Source organism: Prionailurus viverrinus, chromosome X (genome assembly GCF_022837055.1).
Source record: "Prionailurus viverrinus isolate Anna chromosome X, UM_Priviv_1.0, whole genome shotgun sequence".
NCBI classification, from domain to species: domain Eukaryota; kingdom Metazoa; phylum Chordata; class Mammalia; order Carnivora; family Felidae; genus Prionailurus; species Prionailurus viverrinus.
The window spans coordinates 17,360,001-17,383,908 of record NC_062579.1 but is presented as its reverse complement, the minus strand read 5'-3'; the positions used below and the strand labels follow the sequence as shown (position 1 = coordinate 17,383,908).

The window sequence follows — 23,908 nt, the reverse complement described above, 5'->3', positions numbered from 1 at the left end:
TAAAACATTCTACTCTTTTTAAAAAATCTGATTAGATCAGATGAACACCGGGTGACGTGTGGAAGAACCGAATCACTGTACTGTTCACCCAAAACTAATATTACGCTGCATGTTGACTAAACGGGATTAAAATAAAAACTTAAAAAGCCAAAAAAAGAAAAACCTGATTACAGAATAAATTTTCGATAAATTTCTCACTCACCTAGTGAATTTACCTACCTATACTAAATAATTTCCCAAGATCGCCACCAGTCATCCTATTTGTAAAATTTAACAATTTGAATCATCAGGCTAACCATTTTCCAATTTTAAATACTGCTTTCTGCTAAAACTTGTTTGTCTGATAATGTATTAGAAACTAAGACATACTTAATTATTATACAACCTGATAGAATATAGAGTTTTAAAACTGAATTTAAAAAATAATCAATTAAAGCCATCTTTTTCCACTCCAAATGGACCATATTATTTGTAAAGACTGCTTGGGAGGGTGCCTGGGTGGATCAGTCAGTTAAGTGTCTGACTCTTGGTTTCAGCTCAGGTCATGATCTCATAGTTCATGGTTTGAGCCCCACGTTGGGCTGCGTGCTACCAGCACGGAGATTCTTTCTCTGCTTGGGATTCTTCCTCTCTCCCTCTCTCTGCCCCTCCCTGCTCACACTCTCTCTCTCAAAATAAATAAAATTTTTTAAAAACCTGCTTCTGGACTACCCAAATAACTCCCCCTATCAGAGCAATAGCTTGCATTGATTGGTCACAGTGATGCCCAACATGTTACTTGACTGCATAGAGACTGAAAATGAAATCAAGGGAAATTGATCCAGTTGTTACAAGCTGAATGAGCTGAATCCTGGTCAGGGATGGTATGTGTATATATGTGTGAATACCCATGTGTATACCTGCACTCACGTGCACAAACCAAACTCCTCTAAATTTCATCTCTGAGATGAATGACTGGTCCATCAATCCTGTACAGAGGTCCATCACAATGCTTCCACGGGACAAAAATCAGTAAAGATACCCTTTATATCGTTCATCAGAAAAGACCAACGCTACTATAACTGAACAAAACCACGAAGCTTTATCGACTGTGTTTGCATACAGATACCTTTCTGGTGCGTGTTAAGAATCAAGGTTTTCAGGGTTAAGAAGAAATATACACAATTAACATACATTAGGGTGAAACGTTGCAATGTTAAAATCGAATTGAAAGTATCAACGTGAACTTATGATTTAATAGTTCTGTCCAGAAAAGAGAACTAGAAAAGGTATAATATACACCCCTAACTTCCAGATTAGGGTCTCTAATACCCGTTAAAAGCAAATAGGGCTCCTTGAGGGAAATGCTGATTCTAGGATGGAGGCAGGGAAGGTATAAGATGACACCATTATGTCATCTTGGGCCAGAAAAAGTTTTCAAAGATACGTGGGGTTTTAGCCAAGGAACACAGAGGATCTTACCGGTGGCCAAAGGTGTGCCAGTTTAAGCTTCAAAAAGATGGCTGCTATGTGCAGTAACATGGGTGAACCTCACAGAAATCCAGACACAGAAAGAGTACACACTACATGTTCCTTTTGTTTTACGTTTAAGAAATGACAGAGTCAGAGTAATGGTTACACAGTGGGGACAGTAGAGGGAAAAGACTCTGATTAGAAAGGGGCCATTTCAGGTGCTAGAAATACCGATGTAAAATCGTGTCAAGCTATAAACCTAAGATGTGTGCACTTTATATATGTGTGTGTATGTATGTTAAGTTCTGAATGAAACATATAGAAGAAAAGTCTATCCTATCCACAATAATACTCAAAAAGGAGAAAGCCAGAAAATCATCTGTCACCGTTTAAGGTGGATTTTAACTCAACTTCTAGCCTTGAAAATTGGTAGGGAAAGATTTAAATTCTTATCCTGCCTTTCCAGGAGGAACTGTACTTCCAGAGATACCTGAATGGCCTGCGTGGACAAGGAGGAACTTTAGAGGAGAATGTCCGCTAATAACTGTCAAAGGAATGATATCAAAAATAACTCATCATCTTATAAACATTAATGAAGTTACTGATTCAGGCCAAAATTACCAACTGGGGTTAAAAACCACTAGGTGATGGTTGCCCAGGGCCAAAGTAACACCACACAGAGGACTTTCTAGTTGAGAAGGTAAAAACGCCTCTACCATGGAGGGCCCAGACAGCCAGCATCTGCAACATGGTCAATGTTAACATCACTAATGGTGGATCAGTCACAGATCACGGGCATCATAGTGTAATTCTGGGGTTTTCTGTCTTACTTATTTAAGTAATCTCTACACTTCGATGTGGGCCTTGAACTCACAACCCCAAGATCAAGAGTCACAGGCTCTTCTGACTGAGCCAGGCAGGCATCCCCTCATAATGTAATTCTGAAACAGTGCTTATGAGGGACTCCAGCAAAAAATGCTCTGTTGAGGGGCCACCTGGGCAGCTCAGTCGGTTAAGCGTCCAACTTCAGCTCAGGTCACGATCTTGCAGTTTTTGAGTTCAAGCCCCATGTTGGGCTGTGTGCTGACAGTTTGGAGCCTGGAGCCTACTTCAGATTCTGTGTCTCCCTCTCTGTCTGCCCCTCTCCCACTCGCACTCTCTCTGGAAACATTAAAAAAATTTTTTTAATGCTCTGGTCAATCTTTAGATGAATTTGCACTTTATAGGAAATACAGAGAATGGGGAAAAAGCCAAATGACATTTCAAAGAAGAAACCAATCAAATGAAGGTGGGTATTTTTGCAGGACAAGTAGCAGCAACAACAAAAAAGCTGTCCTAGATTAAAAACAACTTGAGATTTGCTTGAATTTGTTACACAGTCCTGGAATTGATCCAGGCTTAGACACTTCATGGAAATTTTCAAGATGAAAATCTATTGATGTGGAAAGGTGGAAATGATTAAATGAAATGAAAGCAGATCATAAAACAGTATAAATAATTAAATCTCATTTGGGGAAAATACATATACAGTAACACCTTGGTTTGTGAGCATAATCCTTTCGGGAAACATGCTTATAATGCAAAGCACTCGTATATCAAAGCGAATTTCAAGAACCATTGGCTCAGTTGTGATCATGTTACGTTAGGCACCACATACTACTCGTATTGCAAGTTAAAATATATTAGAAATGTTTGCTCGTCCTGTGGAACACTCGCAGAGCAAGTAACTCGCTCGATAAGGTTTTCCTGTATATACAAAGAGCAAAGTATCTGGAAGGACACACAAAGTTGTAAGAGACGTTATCTTGGAGTTGTGAGCAGACAGTGGTTTCTCTCTTTTTTTTTTTTTTTTTGCTTACTTACATTTTCTAAGTTTTTTTTTTATAATGCATGCACACTGCTTTCTATTCTATTAATAAAAGGTTATTTTAAATAAACAGAGCCCTTACTGTTGCTAGCCTAGTGGGAGCTTGACAGTAATCAGAAGAAAAAAAACTGGAAACCAAAGATTGGATTATTGCCCTTATTACCATAAAGTAGTGAAAGCTGTTATTCTGTGATTTTTTTTCCTCTTTTTAATTTTTTCATTTTGTAATTGTGGTAAATGATCCGTAAAATTGGCTATCTGGTAAGATGGTAAGAAATGGTTATTTTTAAGAGCACAGTTCAGGGGCATTAAGCACGTTCGGAGTTCTGTGCAACTGTGACCACCCTCCATCTCCAGAACATTGTCATCTTCCCAACAGAAACTCTGTCGCCATTAAACAATGACTCCTCATTCCCCCTGCCCTTGGCAATCGCCATTCTACCTTCTGTCTCTATAAATCTGACTTTTCTAGGTATCTCAGTGTAAGTGGAATCATACAGTATGCGTCCTTTTCCGTTGTATGGATAAACCACATTTTGTTTATCTTGACTGATAATTTTATTTTTTTTCAGATTCAACCCACCCACAGACTTTCTCTAAACACTCTCCTGTCAGTCTTCATAGATGATGACAAACTGCAGAATTTACTTTTTAAAAATCCAATCTATGGCAGGATAAACCTTGCTCACTGCTATTAATACCCCCACAGCGCAAGAACTTCTAGAACATGGGCACCTCTATCGGAATGGCTACTCTGGCAACCCAGTTCATGCTGTCCTTCCTGTCTGGTGTGAAAAAGCTGCTCCAACCTTTCTTTAAAAAAAAAATTTTAATGCTTATTTATTTTGAGACAGAGACAGAGCATGAGTGGGGAAGGGGCAGAGAGAGGGAGACACAGAATCCTTAGCAGGCTCCAGGCTCCGAGCTGTCAGCACAGAGCCCGACACCGGGCTCGAATCTACTATGAGATCGTGACCTGAGCCAAAGTTGGACCCTTAACTGACTGAGCCACCCAGGTGCCCCCAACCTTTTTTTCTTTAGAGATGACTGTGCTTTTCCAGTGAAAAAACCACGGGGAAGATTTGGCTAAAGGTATCATCGGGCTGGTACATTCTGGGGAAAAATCAGATACTTTATAATAGAAACTAAAGTATGAAATTACTGTTTCGCCTTATATTTTGAAGCATCCCGAGGTTCTCTGCTGGGATTGCTCCAGTCGTCAGCTTCTGGTGTGGTCTTGTAGTGACGCCAGGCAGACTTATTAAAAACTGGAAGTCTCTCAAATGATTCACTTGAAAGTGCCTAACAGAAAGACAAAAACAGACACCAAAGGTCCACATGTCATTTTTCTCACATGAGATACTGAAGTTTTACTATTTACAACATTAGAAACCCTGATGCGTACTTTTGGAATTACATTAAAATTACATTTCGATAGTGGACATAGATTGGCCAGGATTAAATTAAAGCTTTTTTAAAGGAATAAAAACATTCACTCATTCAAAACCAGTACCAAAGTACACGTAACCAGAACACAAAGTATTTTATTCAGTTAATACTGCTTTGAAATACTCAGGCGCCTTGACTATACAGTCTCTAGGCTGAGCGCTGTTGTTCACAGGCTGACTGCTCCCCAGAGGGCCCACACAAAACTGAAGTTTCATACATACTAAATTTATACACATAAGCACATAAGGTGATGCCAAATATCACATCATTTAGATGCAGTGGCACATAAGATATACACTCCAAATCCCTGGTTAGGTTATGGTATATAACACATCACGTATAACATATAACACACTGTGCATACGCAGCTGTGAAAAAGAATGACCATCTCTATATGCAGGGATGTAGCAGATCTCCAAGATATACAGGAAAACTTAAAAAAAAGAGCAAAATGTGGAAATAATCAGTGTGGGAAAAAATTATTTCCCCCCATATGTTTATCAATGCAGAATCAACTCCAGGAGGCTCCATGAGAAACTGGTACCATGGTTACCTCTGGGAAAGAGACCTGGGTGGCTCAGAGCCAGTGGCGGGAAAGACTTACTTTTCCCTTTGGTAGCTTCTAAATTCTGTACTACGTGCCTGTATTACCTATTCAAAAAAATACTTCAAGTGTTCTAGAGTTTAGAAATAAATAAAAGTCTGATGCTACCAATGAATGAGAACACCTGTGTTACAGAAGCTTTGTTATTAGATCAGCCTTTTATATCACCATACCATGATTACTGAATTCTTGTAACTTTGGAAAAGCCAGTGAGTTTTAAAGCAAGAGACTCAAAGACTTCAGTTTAGGAAAATCTATCTCCTTTTACATTAGTCTTTTCAACGGTTATGCGATTTTAAAAGAAATCACAACTAAGAATCTTAGTCTTAAAAATCAGTATTTATGTGTTTACATGTCCGTATTTCGTATTTTGCTACACCTGAGCAGAAAATCAAGGACAGGACATACCTTGGTTTTCCCATAAAACTAAAGTAAATCTGAACTGAACATAAGACATGCTGTAGTGCTGTTCTCCATTAGATGTAAGAACTTAAAGCTTTAAAACGTAAAGATGCCTTCATATAACTAATGAAACGCAGTACCTTCAGGTAAATGACAGCGTCAGTACCGACCCCTTCCATGGAATAGAGTTTCAGATCTCCCTGAAAATATCTGGCGTAAAGACGAGAAATTGGCAAGCCATAACCAAATCCAGCCTACGGAGAAAAGAAAATCCATACAGTGAGACAGGTACAAATGCGAACCCATTCGGTATGAGGACTCTTTGGAAGATTAAAAGAAATACTTAATTCAGTTTTAATGCAAATAAATTACAGACCCAACCTTTAATGTATATGCTCATTTATGGCAAATAATCTATTTTCACCCTACAAAAACACTTCTCTTATGTTTGGAAAATATTAGAAATACTTCAATTTTTGACTAATGCTTTTTTTTTTAGTGTCTTAAAGCAAATTGGTAGCATGTTTTTAAATTTTAGAGATGGGGAAGAGGGGCAGGGAGAGAGAGAGAATCTCAAGCAGGCTCTACACTCAGCATGGAGCCCAACACAGGGCTCGATCCCACAATCCTGGGATCATGACCCGAGCCGAAATCAAGAGTTGGTGACTCAAATGGCTGAGCCACCCAGGCGCCCCAAATTGTTAGCATTTTTAAAGCAAATCCCAAATCAAATGGGAGTTGAACTGGTAACAAAACTAAACCACGTCACCCTTAAGTTTCATTATCACAATTTCTTGCTCTTTGGAGTGAAAATTAAATTGGCACAGGAGTTCATATCGACCAGTACCCAGGCTAACACACCGAAACGAAAATTTCCCGAGTCTACCTCCTAAGGTTCTGTGAATGGTAAAGTATTTTGATATACGGCAGATCAACATGTGTTTAGAGACGAGAAAACAATTCCAGTACTGTCCTATATCTTTACGTCATAGAACCTTGAATGTAACGGGTTGTTGGGGAAAAAAAATTTCAGATACCGACAAGGACATTAAGAACAATGGAGACTAATTTCAGTAACTGTGGAGTGGAGGGGCAGATTCAGTGCCCCAAGCTTTGGCCCCTCGGATGAAATCCCGTGGCATGGCTACTGGGGGAGGCAGTGGGGTAATGCGCTCCTAGAGCAGCACGTGCCCTGGCTTTGGGCTCAGACAGACCTAAGTGGAAATTCACTCCGAGCAGTTTACTCAACCTGAGATTGTTTTCTCATCTGAAAATGTAATAAAAAACTTCCCTCAGAGCTGCTATGAGGACTAGACCGTAAGTGTCAAGTCTTGACACAGTGCCTGAAACTAAGCCCAAGTACACACAGTGAAGCTGCTGTCACACTGCAGAGCAGCAACTTTACCAGGTAACGTGGAATTCTACCATTTTTAAACATCTTTCTTAGATTCCTTCCTCAGGGCAGGGCCCGACTCAAAGGGGCGCATATGACAGAGCGTACTGTCATTTAAGGGCTTTAGTACTGGCAGGGGCGCCTGGCTGGCTCAGTCGCTTCAGCATCTGACTCCTGATTTTGGCTCAGGTCATGATCTCAGGGTCATGAGATCAAGCTCCACATTGGGCTTCGTGCTGAGTGTAAAGCCTGCTTAAGATTCTTTCTCTCCCCCTTCCCTGACTCTGCCCCTCCCCTGCGTGTGTGCGCGCGCGCACGCACACACACACACACACACACACACACACACTCTCTCTCTCTCTCTCTCTCTCTCTCTCTCTCTCTCACACACACACACACACAAAAGTTTTTAAAAAAAAAAAGGTGGGGGCTTTAGTACTGGCAGGATATTAAGGTACTGAGGACAAGAGGGTGACTGATGTCACCACAGTAAAGAAACCAGCATACTCCAGGAAGAGGCCAAGGAAGTCTGCCTCCCACATTTCCAGCAAGGCCCGGAGGCTGATACCGGGTCCCCCAGGGAACGATGGAGAACATGAGCGTGAGGAGACAGGTAGGCCCTGAGGATGCAGAGGAGGGGTGTCTAACTTGGATTTGGTGAGGTTCACCAACGTTGTCCCAGGGTGTCAAAGGATCAATAGGAGTGGGGTAGGAGGACCTTTCCACAAAAGAAATGCATGTGTCAAGGCACAGAGCTGTAACGTGGTAAGGTGCTCAGCGAGTAAAGTGTTTTCTAGAAGTACATATCCACATGCCCACTTTAAAGCTGAAGATAGTTTATGACTGGGAGAGATGCTAGTGGAAGCGTTTCTTCAAAGGAGAGGCCACATGGTGCCCTGCGGGTAACGCACACGTGGCTGGTGCCAGCCTTGCCGTAATGAGCACAACCACCTTGGGCGAGGCACTAGCCTTATTTTCTCATCTTTAATAAAAGGGGAGGTTAGAGCAACAGTATTTGAAGTTCTATGTCAATTGTTCAGTTTCATTTTTAAAAAAACTATGACAGAACAGCTATCCTCAAGATGCTATTTGAGGATATAGATGACCCATATTCCTTTTAAACAACCAGGGAAGCCTCCAGATTTGCTTGTAGTGTTTTTTTTTTTTTTCTTTTGACATTCCTTTCAGTAGGGACCAGAGGCTGGCGAAGACAATGCCTTTCAAAATTGTTTTTTTCATGAATTTTCTTGACTCCTATAAAAATGACTTCCTGTTTTCAACATGCTGAGTTAACAAACTCTGTCTCGAATAAATGATACAAAGTGTTGGATTTTATTCATACACATAAAATATAATCTTATGTGCTTATCAGGTCGGACTTGAAAATGAAACTTAATTTGTGCCCTCAACCATTTTGCAGACTGATAGATATGTTGCTGTGTTTAATGACAAAGGGTTCAATTGTTGTTTGTCAATTAGAAACACTCAGCAGGGGAACAAAGTGTGGCCCGAGCAGGATCTAAATGCTGCCATGGTAACTTGGGCTTTCTCACTGCCTCAGTAGGACTGAGACAGAAAGGGCTCTGAAAATGCATACGCCACCTATATGTTTCCTGCTTATGTTGTTTAATATAAAAAACATAATGTGTTCATAATTTAACATTCCAATTATATAAACAAATGTGGTGGGGGAGGCTACAAAGCCCTGGGCGATCTGGGTCTCCACAGTATGCACCCCGGGGTCCGGAGCACGAGGCAGCCAAACACACTCTAAGGCAACTTTGCCCGCCTGCTATTAACCTTCCGCTCTCACCGAGGGTAGCCCCAGGTGGTAAATGGGGCCTGGCAGCAGTCTTAACCAAAGGGAAATGCTGTTTGCCTCTATCAGGAAGTGAGGTACTCAGCTCTGAGAGTTGCTAAGACACAATTAGAGAAGAAATCTAGGTCCAAAGGATTCACAAAGATAGTAGTAGCGGGATAAAACGCCCCCTCCTCCAAATCACGCGGGAAACATTCGAATTCAAAGAGGCGTATTTAACCAGCCAGGGAGAAGTCTAGCCCATTCCCTTGGGAGTCCCTCCTCGTGTTCATGGCCTTTCCTGAAGCAGCAGTTTGAGATGCTTACCAGAGGGGCAGCTCTTGTAGGCTCCAGGCTAGGTCTAGGAGCAGTTGAATACATGTAGTTAAAAAGACGGTCTATTTTTCGAAGTGGGACGCCACCGCCTAGGTCACTTATCTGTAACGTACAAAATGTTTAAGAACAAATCAATCCATTCTTAGTACAAGGCAAGAAGTTCATTAAAGTACCTACCAGATAACTCTAAACTGTACGAGGGCTTTGAACCCCCAGTGAAATACGGTTCTCTCATCTAAACCTAAAACAAAGAGGGCAGGGAAACACAATAGGACCTGACAGGCTCGGGGCTGAGGTCTTGTTCAGCTCCCTGAAAAATGGGGTTCTGATAAGTTTAAATGAGGTAACAAGCGAAAGATCGAATGTGGTACACACATCGTCATGACATCCATTGTCAGTTTTCTTCTCTTCCCTCTGATGCCGCAATGTCTAGGTACTATTCAATTAACTAGACAAAGTATCTGTGCAAATAAAGCAGTCACCTTAATGGATAGGTCTTCTTTCCCCAGAGTAACAAGGGTTTTAACAGACGGGTAGGCTTCTTTCCTGTCTTCATAGAGTTCGACTGTCGCCCTCATTGAGTTCTGAAATAGTAAGACCGTTTTTTTTAAGCATACCGCTGACTCACAAACCATGACTTAAAAACAGAAACTAGCAGAGGATTGCTTATTGCACAACACCACTTTTGTGGAGCAGACAGATATTAGTTGGTTTTATACACCGTTTTTTTTTTTCCTCTAAAGAACTTAGCTAAATGTGTGTTTGGATCAAGGAAAATTTTTCCGATGCTTTATTTTGATTTTCATCTAGTTTCCTTCCCATCCATCACACTAAATATTTTTTTTCCTTTTCTTCCTTTTTTCTTCTTGCTTTCACTTTAGGGTATTTAAATTATTCAGCTCTTAACCAAGAGGGATGTTTTTATCACATGTAACGAGGCTACAGAGGCGCACTGATGCACTTTAAATCCTATTTATCAGTCTGCATTTACAGAGCACCTTTCCTCTAAAGAAGGCGGAAAACCTGAGAGTATTCATGTTTCCCACAAAAATTAATCATTTGGCTGAGGAAAAAAAAAAAGGCAATGCCAGTTAAAAAGAAATTCTGAAAAAGCCACAGCTGTTGAAGAGAAAGTTCACAATTGAATGCCCATCTCAACCTTAAAATGTTACATCAGTAACATTATAATTTTGGGAAGCAAATCAGCATAACTGATTTTTCAGGTGTTCAATTTAGGGTTTTACACATTGGAAGAAATGAAATTTTAGCTTAAATACCTTGTGCCTATAATACTGCTCTTATAAATGCCATGAGCTACTGATTGACAAAAGCAACAGCTTAAGCTGCAGAGTCTAAAGAGGTTTTGTTCTTTTGTTTTTTGGTGTTTCTTTTGGTCCAGTCCTCCCCCATATTTCCCCTCTGCTTCCATCAGATCTTCTGAATGGACTCAAACGTGTAAAAGGGTTACGGTATCACCCAATACTAAAACAAATGCTAATGCACAAACATGGTTAATGTTTACAAACACAGATATGCAAAAACACGTATTTATTTTGATCTGGCTACCATCAATAAAGCCTCTACCAGGTTTGGAAACTAAAATGCATCTCTCATCTCATAAGTGAAGAAAAAACAGGATGGATTTTACATAAAATCACTAAGGTACAATTAAGCTTCAAAATCAATATATACTAATATTCACGAAAACTATACTGTACACAGCAATTTTTCATCTCACAGTGTACAAATTATAAAACCCACAGGGTATCAGAAATAGAATTTTTAAAATGGTTATGCAAAACCTTTTCTTATGCTAATCTAATGAATCCATTATGCCTTGAATCAAAGTAATTTAAAATGAAGACTTTTTTTCATGTTTTTAAATTCCACTTACCTTGAACAACTCAAACAGCATGTGAAACAGATGAGAGGGCACATAAACTACCTGAATAGGTTTGTCTGGAGCTTTGGCTGAAAACAGAGACAAAACCATCAATGAGTAAGGACCAAAACTACAAGAAAGCCAAGAAAGCCGCTGGTATTCTATTTTTCAAGTACATAAAAAAGAACTCTACACAAAAGGCTAATTTAGGTTCCCACCTCCAGAGGTAGGGCTGAGCAAAAACATATGCTTGGAAGTCCAACCAATTTGGGGAGAAATCCTGTTCCCTCACTTACCAGCTATGTGACCTTGGGCAGATTATTCAATTTCTCTGAAACTGGAGCAAGACTGGAATATTATCACCTATGCCATAATATTCTGAGTTTTATTGAAGTCATCTAAATATTTCTCAGTTTTTTTTTTCAAATTCGGGGACATCACCCCCACTGGTGACCCCAGTGGTGATCAGGAGGGATGTGAAGCCACAGCAGAAAAGGGGCACATCTTCTTGGCTAACTGGACAAAACAGCAATGTTAAATCCTGTTCGGTTTCAACAAACGAGGCACATTATGGAGTAGCATTTAAGGTTCACATAACTTTTCTACTAGTAGCTAGCAGATAAACTCCCACCCCTTCCCTGAGAGACCCCCAGTCTTTTCTCCTTGCATTAAGGATCTCTGGAGGAAAATACGAGAAATACTGAATCCCATGTCAGGCACCAAGAACAGCGTATGGGCTATAGAGTAGATGCTGCAAAATGGGGTCCTTCCTCCTCCTCGTGACCAGAAATCACTTAGGAGATGGAACCTACGTGAACTTCCTCAAGGAGAATGCAGACATACTCAGCCGTGTTATAATTTCAACCTAACTACTTCCTCTAATAAAGTAACAGGGATATAAAGTAGAGCAAACATTTGTTTGGCTCTTAGCAATTTACAAAGAGCTTCTGCCTGCATTAGCCAATCGCGTTCTCCCTCCTGACAGTACTATGTGGCTCACAGAGGGGTAGTATTATTGTGGGCGAGGGCACAGGCTTTGCAGAGGCTACGTGACTTGCCTACTGAAACGGAAGAGGCCTGAAATCAGACAACTGAACCAAGAGCTTCTGACTCTAAATCCTGAACTCTTTGATGATCAGTTTTTTTGGCAAGTACTATGTCAAATACATAATTTAAGATTTAAAAAAAATTTTTAAAGGTTTTTATTTATTTTTGAGACAGAGAGAGAGCACGAGCAGGGGAGGGGCAGAGAGAGAGGGAGACAGAGAATGCACAGCAGGCTCCAGGCTCTGAGGTGTCAGCACAGAGCCCGATGCGGGGCTAGAACCCACAGACCGTGAGATCATGACCTGAGCTGAAGTCGGACGCCTAACCGACTGAGCCACCCGGGCATCCCAATTTAAGATTTTTCTTAAAAAAAAAAAAAAAAAAAGTAGAAGTCCTTCTACCCTTTCCCATCTCAACCCCCAGTCTGCACCCGGAGGCAGCCACTTGTTACTGTTTCTGCTTTAGTCTTTTGGTTGACAATATGACCACTCTGTTCTGTAACCCTAATTAACTCTTCTGTACTTTGTCTCTAGGTTCTTTTTTAAAAAGCTGAAAATTGATAGTGTTGGTAGCATCCCAAGTAGGTAAATACTGGTCACTGCAGAGCAGCCACAACAGTGTGTAGAACCACATTTCCTCCCCCGTGATTCCAAAGACATGTTTCATGTGTCGCATGAAGGAGAAAGTTCTCAGCCCTAAGGTGAAATGGATTCTCTTAATCCTCCACCAACTGCTCAAAATCATGCTACCCTTTTTGAGGTCACTGAATATTTGGACTGTGTCCTTCTTACACAGTTTCATCTATTCCCTGGTGCTTCTAACAACCCTTCCTCTTGGGTAACTGGACAAGGTACATATGCTTCCCTTTCCTTACCGTATCAGTAAGATCTCCCAGCTTACTGTTCTAGTACATGGTTTCCATTCCATTCTTTATGATTTTTCAAACTAGAATTGTCTTCCAAACATGCTGCGTAGCCATCATCTTCAAACTGTTTTTGATTAAAGTTCCAGTATGTTCTTCACTATTTTTTATATCCATATTATATACACCATCAAGTCAGTCAAGTTGCCTACCTCAGAAAGGGGTGCTTGGGAAATGCATTTCTCAAACCTTACACCCTCTGACTCACTTGATTGAAGGTTTGGGTAGGTACAAAATTCTGGGTTCAAAATAATTTTCTCTCAGAATTTAGAAAAGGAGGTAGTCTTCCGGCCATGGCAGTGCAGCTGCTAAGTTTAATGCTAGTCAGATTCTTGTTACCCTGCTGGGTGTCATCTGAGGTCTGATACACCTTGGTTGTAATATTGTTGAAGAATGAGGAACTGGATTAATCATTTGAGGTGGCCGCTGTCCATTTGCCCTTTCGGCCATCACCTAAATGAGAAGGCTGACTTGTGGCACCCTGCGTACCTAGTCATGGCTTTTCAACTGACTTTAGGATAGGCACACAGTAAGCTGGCCTCTGACCAGAGGGTTCCCCAAATGCTCAAATGAAGAGGGCTTTACTTTGGGCTAACAACATGTACATGAATAGCCCCAGTTTTTCCAAGGTTTTTCTTTTTTTTTTATGTGTATTTATTTATTTTGAGAGAGAAAGAGCGTAGGCAGGGGAGGGGCAGAAAGGGAGAGAGAGAATTCCAAGCAGGCTCCACAGTGCCAGTGCGGAGGCTGACTTGGGGCTTGATCTGTGAGCCGAAATCAAGAGTCGGATGCCTAACCGACTGAGCCACCTAGGCACCCCTTTCCAAGGTTATCTTTGAAGAAGTACTCTGATTTGAATTTTTGCACCCCAGGGAAAACACTTCTGACTGTAGGCAGAGCACAGCCCGAGTCCAGTGCTCCCCACTGCCCCTCCGTGCTCTGTCTCAGACCAGCTTTCAAGCGAACCCTAGCTTTTAGCTTCCTTTTCCAGTCCTTTGCACCTCCTGGCTGTGTTCCCAGAGTCCCTCCACCTTTGCAGTAGCCTCTCCTTTGTGGCTTCTCCCGTTCTGTCCCATAATCAACATACTTCCATCTGTTTACTCCCTGGCAGGAGGTGAGGTAAGTGGTCCAATGATGGTCCCCCCTGGTTTCTTTGCTGTTTTGCTTTGTATTCCTTTATTGCCATTTTAATGGAGCCCTAGGAAGGAGTTGAACCCTCAGCCTATCTTGTACCAAAGGGCATGATCAGTTATATAAAGAGCCTTCTGAATTCAATCTTTTCACTCCAGATCTTTTTCCAAATCTACTCTTTGATATTTTTTTTCTTTTCAGTTGAATCAACATTCTTCTTACTTGTACTTCTATTTTCTTTGGGAACATTAACAGGTTATATGTCTCTCCTTCCTTATAAGACCATGTCCAATGCTTTTGTCCATGACTCTTACCTAACCCTGGGTCCAATGGTTTTTATGTAGTGGACCCTTAACAGACGCTTGTTAACTTTCTAAAATAAGACACAAATGCAATATGAATTTTCCATTTAAGGGCACATTTTTAAAAGTCAATGGGAAAAAATGGGCCAGGTTTTTCATGCTCAAGACTCAAGAAATAGCCAAGTCTCTATTCTGCAGAGTCATTGCTCCAAATACCGTGTGTTGGAACAACATTTAATAAGTAGCAACAGAACTTAACACAGGATACAAAGGATTTTATTTTCAGATTGTTCTCTCTCCTATAACAATGAAAAACTAGAGGCTAAGCAGAAAGAAATGCATTTAAGAGAAAATAAGTAGCTGGGCACTTAGAGGTGATTAATCAAGTCCAAAAGTCAATGGGTAAGCCTATCAAAAACAGTACCCGGTGTGGTTCAAAGTCATACTGGGATCAAGTCCTGATTCTGGCATGTAACAGATACATTAATAGGTATTTAAACCAGCTGGGCCTCGGTATTCCATATGTAAAATGGGCACGTACATATCTGTGTAACTAGTTTACACAGAGCCTGCCACAACTAAGTAGTCAATAAATGCTGGCTAGTATCGTTACTAAATAATTAACTTTACAGTATTAACAGGGCCACCAGCAATGGCTTTTTGATTGCTGTACAGAACCGCTGGCCCAAAACTACACACGAAAGTATCCAATATGGGGAAACTAGAAATCAAAGATCCCAGGACACACACCTTTTCTGTAAACTCTCTTATAACAAGACATGTGTGGTACGACGTCAACTTTTTAGGTTGCCCACCAAACCCAAAGCTATAAATGAAACTGTTGACAGGAGAGACTGGTCTAGAAATGGTGAAGAAATGCAAGTAGTAAGTCTTAGCCTTCCCAAGTCAACCCTGACTTCCAGTAGCCACCCTTTTAAAAACAGCCAGTCCGGGTCTGGTGCTTTATTTAAGGTCCCAGAAACAGCAACCTTTTATCATCACACAAGGTGATCTTACAGATGAGGAAGTCCCCACCTCTAGTCAGAATCCATGTCCCCGCAGTCTGGCTAGCTACAAAGCTCACATCCTTCCTCTGAGCCATACTGCCTCACCACAAGGATTCACAACAGGTAAGAAAAGAGGTTTCTTTGCCTGATGTTTTGGCTAGCGATTTCTCAGGAGAATCAGAAAGCTAAAATGAGAACAAGTATGATGAAATGGCTACTTGTCTTTGGAGAAACCTACATGGGTTTCATGGCAACTCAGAAATAGCTGAAACCTGGGGTGCCTGTATGGCTCAGTCGGTGAAGCGTCTGACTCTTGATTTCGGCTCAGGTCATGATCTCGAGGCTCGTGAGTTCGAGCTCTGCATCGGGCTCTGTGCTCACAGTGCAGAGCCTGCTTGGGATTCTCTCTCTCCCTCTTTGCCCCTCCTCCCCCACTCTCACTTGCTCTCTCTCTCAAAATAAATAAACTTTAAAATATGTTTTTAAAAAAAGGAAAGCTGAAACCTGATGTAAGATAAATAAAATTCTGTTCTTTTTAATACTCCCGTTAAGTTACAAAATGGATAATAAAGAAAGTTTATTACAGCTGGCTCCCAATACCCAGAAGTCTAGTGATGAGTGGTAAATCCTGATGCCATTCACCAAGTATGTTCTCCACCATCCTATTTACTGCTTTCTCAGTGGTCTACACTGGGAAAGGAAAAACACCCAAAAATTCAGATTAAAAAAAAAAAAGATAGGCCACACTAATGGCAAAATTCTCACGTAGCAACAGTGCTCTCTCAGGTTGGTGGCAGTCCCCTGCTCTGAAGTGCAGGGCAGAGGGCAGTGCTGTTATCGACTACTGTTCAGGGCACCCGGTGGGTAATGGAAGCAACGAGAAAGAAGATGCTATGCTAGCTCATGCAGGCTCTAACAATGAATCCAAGGGAATCTGGATCTGGCAGATTTCCTTCGGGATAAACTGAGGCAGCTATCGTGCTGTGGGAAACACCCACTCTCTATAAAGTGACAACGTCCATTAAGGGGTTGAACACTGACCTCTAACCTGCATCTCTAACGCAGAACCTGTGAACACTAAAGCGAAGTCCTTAACCATGCCCACAAAGAACTTTGACATTCAGGAAATGATAAAGAGCAATCATAAACACATTACCCAAAGCAACAGGAAACTACAGGTGGCCTATAACCACCAGCATTTATTTCTCTTAAAGATGGGAAGAGAGGCTCCAAAAATCATGCATGAGACAGTGCTAAAAACAGTCATTAATCTCCTCTCCTGGTGAGGTGTGCTGCCCAGTGTGACCGCTTCACTGAGAAGGAACGGGGGACACGGCTGGCTCCCGGGATCAGCAAAAGCAGGCTCGCTGCTCTGGCCTTTACAGCGAGTGAGGCTGCCATTCACATGAAACAGCAGCTGGTTACCCCCTGCGAATTTAAGTCCCGTGTTTGACAAACAGAAATCTGTACAGTGAGGTCAGGCCTTTCCCAGCCTGTAAGGAGGAGGAGAGAGAATACAGAGATGCTTCTACTCGGGAATACTCCAGCAAAGTCCCTTCTGCTGTGGCAATGTATTGACTACAAATATGGAGAACCCAACAGACTGTGAAAGCAGCTTTGATTGCATACGTTCTGGAAGAACGGAGGGGCGAATATCCTGAAACGGCAGCCTCAAGTCTTTCCACATTTTGACCTCATTGCAAGTAAAATACATTTTTGGTAGACGTTTGAGAGGGAACTGGGTTTATCTTTAATTGTAAGTGCCCACACCTTAAGAATCAGTCATTCCACTTCTAGGAACCCAACTGACACAAAGACTTCCACGTGTTCACAGATTTTTCCACCCTCCAGATACAGACCCACACACACCCTGCACCGCTCATTACAAGGAATATGGGGAAATTAGAAATCCCAAATGTTCACTCACCGGTAGATGATTAAATAAATCACGGCAGTTTACGCTGTGGATAATCTCTAAATGCCATTAATAAACGCAAAGATCTTCAAGGCGGAAGTGAAAAACACCAGTGACAGCACATGTGTAGTTTCAACCCCATTTACATTAAAAAAACCAAAGCTCTGTACAGTCCCGAGACAGTAGAGGACTCTCACTTTTTACTCTACATTCCGTATTGTTTGTATTTTTCCAACGAGCATGTCTCTTTTGTAACTAACAAACAAATAAAGGTAACACGTAAGTAAGTACAGAATCCTATGACGAAGATAACAATCAGTCATGACCCTACTATCCAGAAAGCTGCTGTATTTTGGTGCTATAAATCCTCCAAAATATTCTCCAATGAACTTGCACTACTACAAACTTTGATAGGCTGTGTTTAAAAAGCTCATCTTTTCCCATACATTCAATATTCTTTTTAAAAAAAATTTTTTTTGAAAGAGAGAGAGAGAGCACACGTGAACACGCATGGGGAAGGGGCAGAAGGAGAGGGGGACAGAGGATCTGAAGCAGGCTCTGCGCTGACAGCAGACAGCCCGATGCCAAGCTGGAAGTCAAAAACCGTGAGATCATGACCTGAGCCGAAGTCGGAGGCTTAACTGAATGAGTCACCCAAGTGCCCCTCAATATTCTTTCAAAGCATTATTCTGAATGGCTGCCTAGTGTTCTATCTTATGAGTGTACCACAATTTATTTAAATAATCTTCTAGTATGGAAAACTTGGGTTGTTTTCTCACTTTTCTGTGTAAGAAAACCAATGTGATCATTATTCTTATACGTACATCTGTGCACACCTTACTTTCTTAGAATACATTTTCTAAATTTTTTTTTCAACGTTTTTATTTATTTTTGGGAGAGAGACAGAGCATAAATGGGGGAGGGGCAGAGAGAGAGGGAGACACAGAATCGGAAACAGGCTCCAGGCTCCGAGCCATCAGCCCAGAGCCTGACGCGGGGCTCGAACTCACGGACCGCGAGATCGTGACCTGGCTGAAGTCGGACGCTTAACTGACTGCGCCACCCAGGCGCCCCAACATTTTCTGATGGTTAATTTACCAGACCAAAGAATAAGACCATTACTAAATTTAATTTACTAGGCCAAGAGAAAGGACACCAGTAGCATTTTCTGAGAAAGGCTGTACCAATTTAAACTTCTACCCAAAATGTGTAAGTGTTGGTGACAGAGTGACAGAGTAGTTTTCTGGGCACCAATTCAAAGCATCACAACGTTTTAATCACTGCCACTTTGAAAGACAACATTTCTCTATTTTTGTTTGTTGTTCTTTGATTAGTCTAGTTAAACGCGTTCCCATATGTTTAGTGACTGCTTGGCATTTGTTATTTTGAGAATTGCCTATTTACAGGTTTGTGCATCTTCTACCTTGATCACTTCTGTTCTAAGAACTCTGAGTTCTAACAGATCACAAACTCCTGTACAAAAACTCCTTACAACAATATACCTAGGTGACCTAAGAGATAGAAGAGTTTTAAAAGATATAAGAGGAGAAAGTAGCATACTTTTAGGATCTCATTGAAAGGTAGCTAAGGTATCAGATTTTTAGTCAACTTCCTTGCATTTAAGGTTAAAATTATTTTTCTTTTACCATTAAATTCTTCAACTTCCAGCTCTGGGGCGACCAGGTAATACTGTTCACACAGCATCTTGGCGGTTTCATATGCATCTGTAAAGAAAAAAAAGAGTTTAGCTTTCAACACAAGCAGATAGACAGACATACAGATACATAAACAAAATCAGGGCAGTTTCTAACCAGACGGATTTAGAATTATTGTTTTTTTTACAAAATAGTCTTTTTTGGCTGTAATAGAATTGTTATGACTGAACCAAAATTTCTCTTCCTTTAAAGTTTTAGTGACTACAAAAGTATCAAAATACTGCACTAATGACAATATGGCCAGTCGTCTACTAACCATACATTTATTTAACTTTTAAATATTCCTAAAAGGTATTTTTCACGAAAATTTATCAACTGTACTTTTGAACACCATGCAACCTGACTAAATTGCAACATAAGAGATTTGTTGTTACACTATTATTGACTATACTCCCTCGGCCGTACTTTTCATCTCCGTGACTTACTTATTTTCTAACTGGAAGATCGTACCTCTCCACCAATTTCACCTATCCACCCACCTGCCCTTCTGGCAACCACCAGTTTGTTCCCTGTATTTGTGAGTCTGTTTGTTTGTTCGTTTGTTTTGTTGCTTAGATTCCATAGGTAAATGAAATCATATGGTATTTGTCTTTCTCTGTCTGACTTATTTCACTTAACACAATACCCTCTAGGACCATCCATATAGCCATAAATGGCAAGATCTCATTTTTTATGGCTGAGTAATATTCCACTGTATGTAGATACCACTTTTTCTTCATCCACTTATCTATCGATGGACACTTGGGTTGCTTCCGTATCTTGGCTACTGTAAGTAATGCTGCCATAAACGTAGGGTTGCCTATATCTTTGAATCAGTGTTTCTGTTTCCCTTGGGTAAAAACCCCCAAGTAGAATTATTGGATCATACGGTACTTCAATTTTTAGTTTTCTGAGGACCCTCCATAATGTTTTCCATAGTGCCTGGACCAAATACATTCCCCCAAGAGTGCAGGAGGGTTCCCTTTTCTCCACATCCTCACCAACACTTGTTATTCTTGTCGTTTTGACACTAGCCATTCTGACTGGTGTGAGGTGCTCTTTGTGGGTATGATTTGCATGGTGACGACACTTACTGTGGTGAACAGTGAGTTATGTATAGAATTGTTCAATCACTATGCTGTACACCTGAAACTAATGTAACATTGTATGTCAGCTATACTTCAAAAAAAAATTTCAGTTAAAATAAAAACTAAATGACATTCCGGGAAAGGCAAAACCATAGAGACAACAGAAAGATCGGTGGTTTTCGGAGGTTCAGGGGGAGGTAGGAAGGGCAGGGATGAACAGGTAGAGCATGGGGCGTGTTTAGGGCACTGAAACGATTCTGTATGTACTGCAATGGTGGGTGTATGACATTATGCATTTGTTAAAGGCAACAGAACAGCACAACACAAAGAGTGAGGCTGAATGTAATCCACAGGCTTTAGTTAATAATAATGTACCAGTGTTTGTACATGAACTGAAATAAAAAGGATTTTAAAATAATCTTTTTAAAAAATAATACTGCCCAAAGTCTTAAGATGTGCCAATTATTTGTAATGAATTATCAGTAAGTATTTGCTGGAAGAAGGGATTTCCATGGGCCACACACTCTAAGTTATCAGGGACACTACCATAGCTTAAAAAGGTCGTCCAGAAGTTACTTAAAGGTAACACAGTGGGGCTGATATTTATCAAAGTAAGTCTGAGGAACAAGAGTTCACTTCTAAAAGGAAAAAAAAAGACACAGGGTAAGAAGATCTGGGATATTAAAGAAATAGCTGGAACAGAATTCAGGCAGTTAGATCTCAAAAGATGGAAAACATTCAGAAAGCAAAAGTGCATTATTATAGACTGCATGGGTGCCTTTTCTCTTGAACTATAAACAATCTGAGGTCAGGGTTTGTGTTTTCCATGTGGTTTGTAACCCATACAGAACTTAGTATATATCTATTAGATGGTCAATACATATTCCTTCCTTTGATAAATTTTAAGCCTTTTGATAATTTATTTTAAAAACAGCTTTACTGAGGGGTGCCTAGGTGGCTCAGACGGTTAAGTGTCCGAGTCTTGGGTTCAGCTCAGGTCATGATCTCATGCTTCATGGGTTTGAGCCCCACGTCGGGCTCTGCGCTGACAGTGCGGAGCCTGCTTGGGATTCTCTTTCTCTCCCTCTCTCTGCCCCTTCCCTGCTCACACTGTCTCTCTCAAAATAAGAAATAAACATTAAAAAAAACAGCTTTACTGAGATACAATTCTCATATCCACATAAGTCACTCATTTAAAGCATATACACAATTCCGTGGTTTTTAGTGTATTTTCAGTGCTATGCATCCGTCCCCACGATCAATTTCACATTTTCATCACCAGGGAAATAAACTCCATGACCACGGGCAATCGTCTCCCTCCACCCAGCCCTAGGCAGCCACGGGTCTACTTTCTCTCTATAGACTTGCTATTCTGGACACTTTACATAAGTGGAATCACACAATACGTGGCCTTTGGTGCCTAGCTTCTTTCACGGAGCAGAATGTTTTCAGGGGTCACCCATGTTGCAGCGTCTAGCAGTACTTTATTCCTTCTCATTGCTGAACAGTGTTACACTGTACACAAACACATTTTGTTTCTCCATTCATTTGTTGAGGGACATCTGGATTGTTTCCCCTTTTTGGCTATTATGAATAATGCTGCCATGAACATTCATGTCCAAGTGTTTTTTGTAAACATATGTTTTGTGTTTTTTTTTCAACTTTTTATTTATTTTTGGGACAGAGAGAGACAGAGCATGAACAGGGGAGGGGCAGAGAGAGAGGGAGACACAGAATCGGAAACAGGCTCCAGGCTCTGAGCCATCAGCCCAGAGCCTGACGCGGGGCTCGAACCCACGGACCGCGAGATCATGACCTGGCTGAAGTCGGACGCTTAACCGACTGTGCCACCCAGGCGCCCCTGTAAACATATGTTTTCATTTCCCTTGGGTATATACCCAGGAGAGGAAAACTGCATGATCACAAGGTATCACAATGTTTAAACATTTGAGGCACAGCCAGAATCTTTTCCAAAGTGACATTTTTTTAAAGTTCACCTTCACAATTTCTAAAGATCAGATACTCAGATTACTTTAAAACGCTTCACATGGCACAAAAACAGACACATAGACCAATGGAATAGAATAGAAACCCCAGAACTAGACCCACAAACGTATGGCCAACTCATCTTTGACAAAGCAGGAAAGAACATCCAATGGAAAAAAGACAGTCTCTTTAACAAATGGTGCTGGGAGAACAGGACAGCAACATGCAGAAGGTTGAAACTAGACCACTTTCTCACACCATTCACAAAAATAAACTCAAAATGGATAAAGGACCTAAATGTGAGACAGGAAACCATCCAAACCTTAGAGGAGAGAGCAGGAAAAGACCTCTCTGACCTCAGCCGTAGCAATCTCTTACTCGACACATCCCCAAAGGCAAGGGAATTAAAAGCAAAAGTGAATTACTGGGACCTTATGAAGATAAAAAGCTTCTGCACAGCCAAGGAAACAACCAACAAAACTAAAAGGCAACCAACGGAATGGGAAAAGATATTCGCAAATGACATATCGGACAAAGGGCTAGTATCCAAAATCTATAAAGAGCTCACCAAACTCCACACCCGAAAAACAAATAACCCAGTGAAGAAATGGGCAGAAAACATGAATAGACACTTCTCTAAAGAAGACATCCAGATGGCCAACAGGCACATGAAAAGATGTTCAGCGTCGCTCCTCATCAGGGAAATACAAATCAAAACCACACTCAGGTATCACCTCACGCCAGTCAGAGTGGCCAAAATGAACACATCAGGAGACTATAGATGCTGGCGAGGATGTGGAGAAATGGGAACCCTCTTGCACTGTTGGTGGGAATGCAAACTGGTGCAGCCACTCTGGAAAGCAGTGTGGAGGTTCCTCAGAAAATTAAAAATAGACCTACCCTATGACCCAGCAATAGCACTGCTAGGAATTTATCCAAGGGATACAGGAGTACTGATGCATAGGGGCACTTGTACCCCAATGTTCATAGCAGCACTCTCAACAATAGCCAAATGATGGAAAGAGCCTAAATGTCCATCAACTGATGAATGGATCAAGAAATTGTGGTTTATATACACAATGGAATATTACATGGCAATGAGAAAAAATGAAATATGGCCTTTTGTAGCAACGTGGATAGAACTGGAGAGTGTGATACTAAGTGAAATAAGCCATACAGAGAAAGACAGATACCGTATGGTTTCACTCTTATGTGGATCCTGAGAAACTTAACAGAAACCCATGGGGGAGGGGAAGGAAAAAAAAAGAGGTTAGAGTGGGAGAGAGCCAAAGCATAAGAGACTCTTAAAAACTGAGAACAAACTGAGGGTTGATGGGGGGTGGGAGGGAGGGGAGGGTGGGTGATGGGCATTGAGGAGGGCACCTTTTGGGATGAGCACTGGGTGTTGTATGGAAACCGATTTGACAATAAATTTCATATATAAAAAAAATAAAAGTAAAATAAAAATAAAAAAAATAAAACGCTTCACAGGTGCATTTGCAATATTCTCACCTGGACACCAGCTCTTTGGAGACAGGCTTGTGCTTTTTTCATATTCCTCACATCAATACTGTGCATAGAGTGGATACTTGTTTAAGATTCAAGAGGTAAGAGAAAGAGGGAAGGAAGGAAG

At 41.1% G+C, this 23,908-nt stretch overlaps 1 protein-coding gene across 2 annotated transcripts in view; it reads right to left on the bottom strand.

The window, feature by feature from the left end:
* Positions 1–23,908, bottom strand: part of PDK3 (pyruvate dehydrogenase kinase 3) — a 69,217-nt gene that overhangs the window by 1,293 nt on the left and 44,016 nt on the right. The window contains exons 6-11 of one of the 2 annotated variants that reach the window (XM_047843667.1): positions 19,154–19,231; positions 11,196–11,272; positions 9,784–9,885; positions 9,293–9,403; positions 5,915–6,028; positions 4,490–4,621 (exon numbers count right to left, since the gene is read on the bottom strand). In XM_047843667.1, coding sequence (XP_047699623.1) covers positions 4,490–4,621; positions 5,915–6,028; positions 9,293–9,403; positions 9,784–9,885; positions 11,196–11,272; positions 19,154–19,231 — 614 coding nt within the window. Of the gene's footprint in view, positions 1–4,481; positions 4,622–5,914; positions 6,029–9,292; positions 9,404–9,783; positions 9,886–11,195; positions 11,273–19,153; positions 19,232–23,908 lie in introns of both variants that reach the window. The other variant, XM_047843666.1, reaches the window with a different exon arrangement.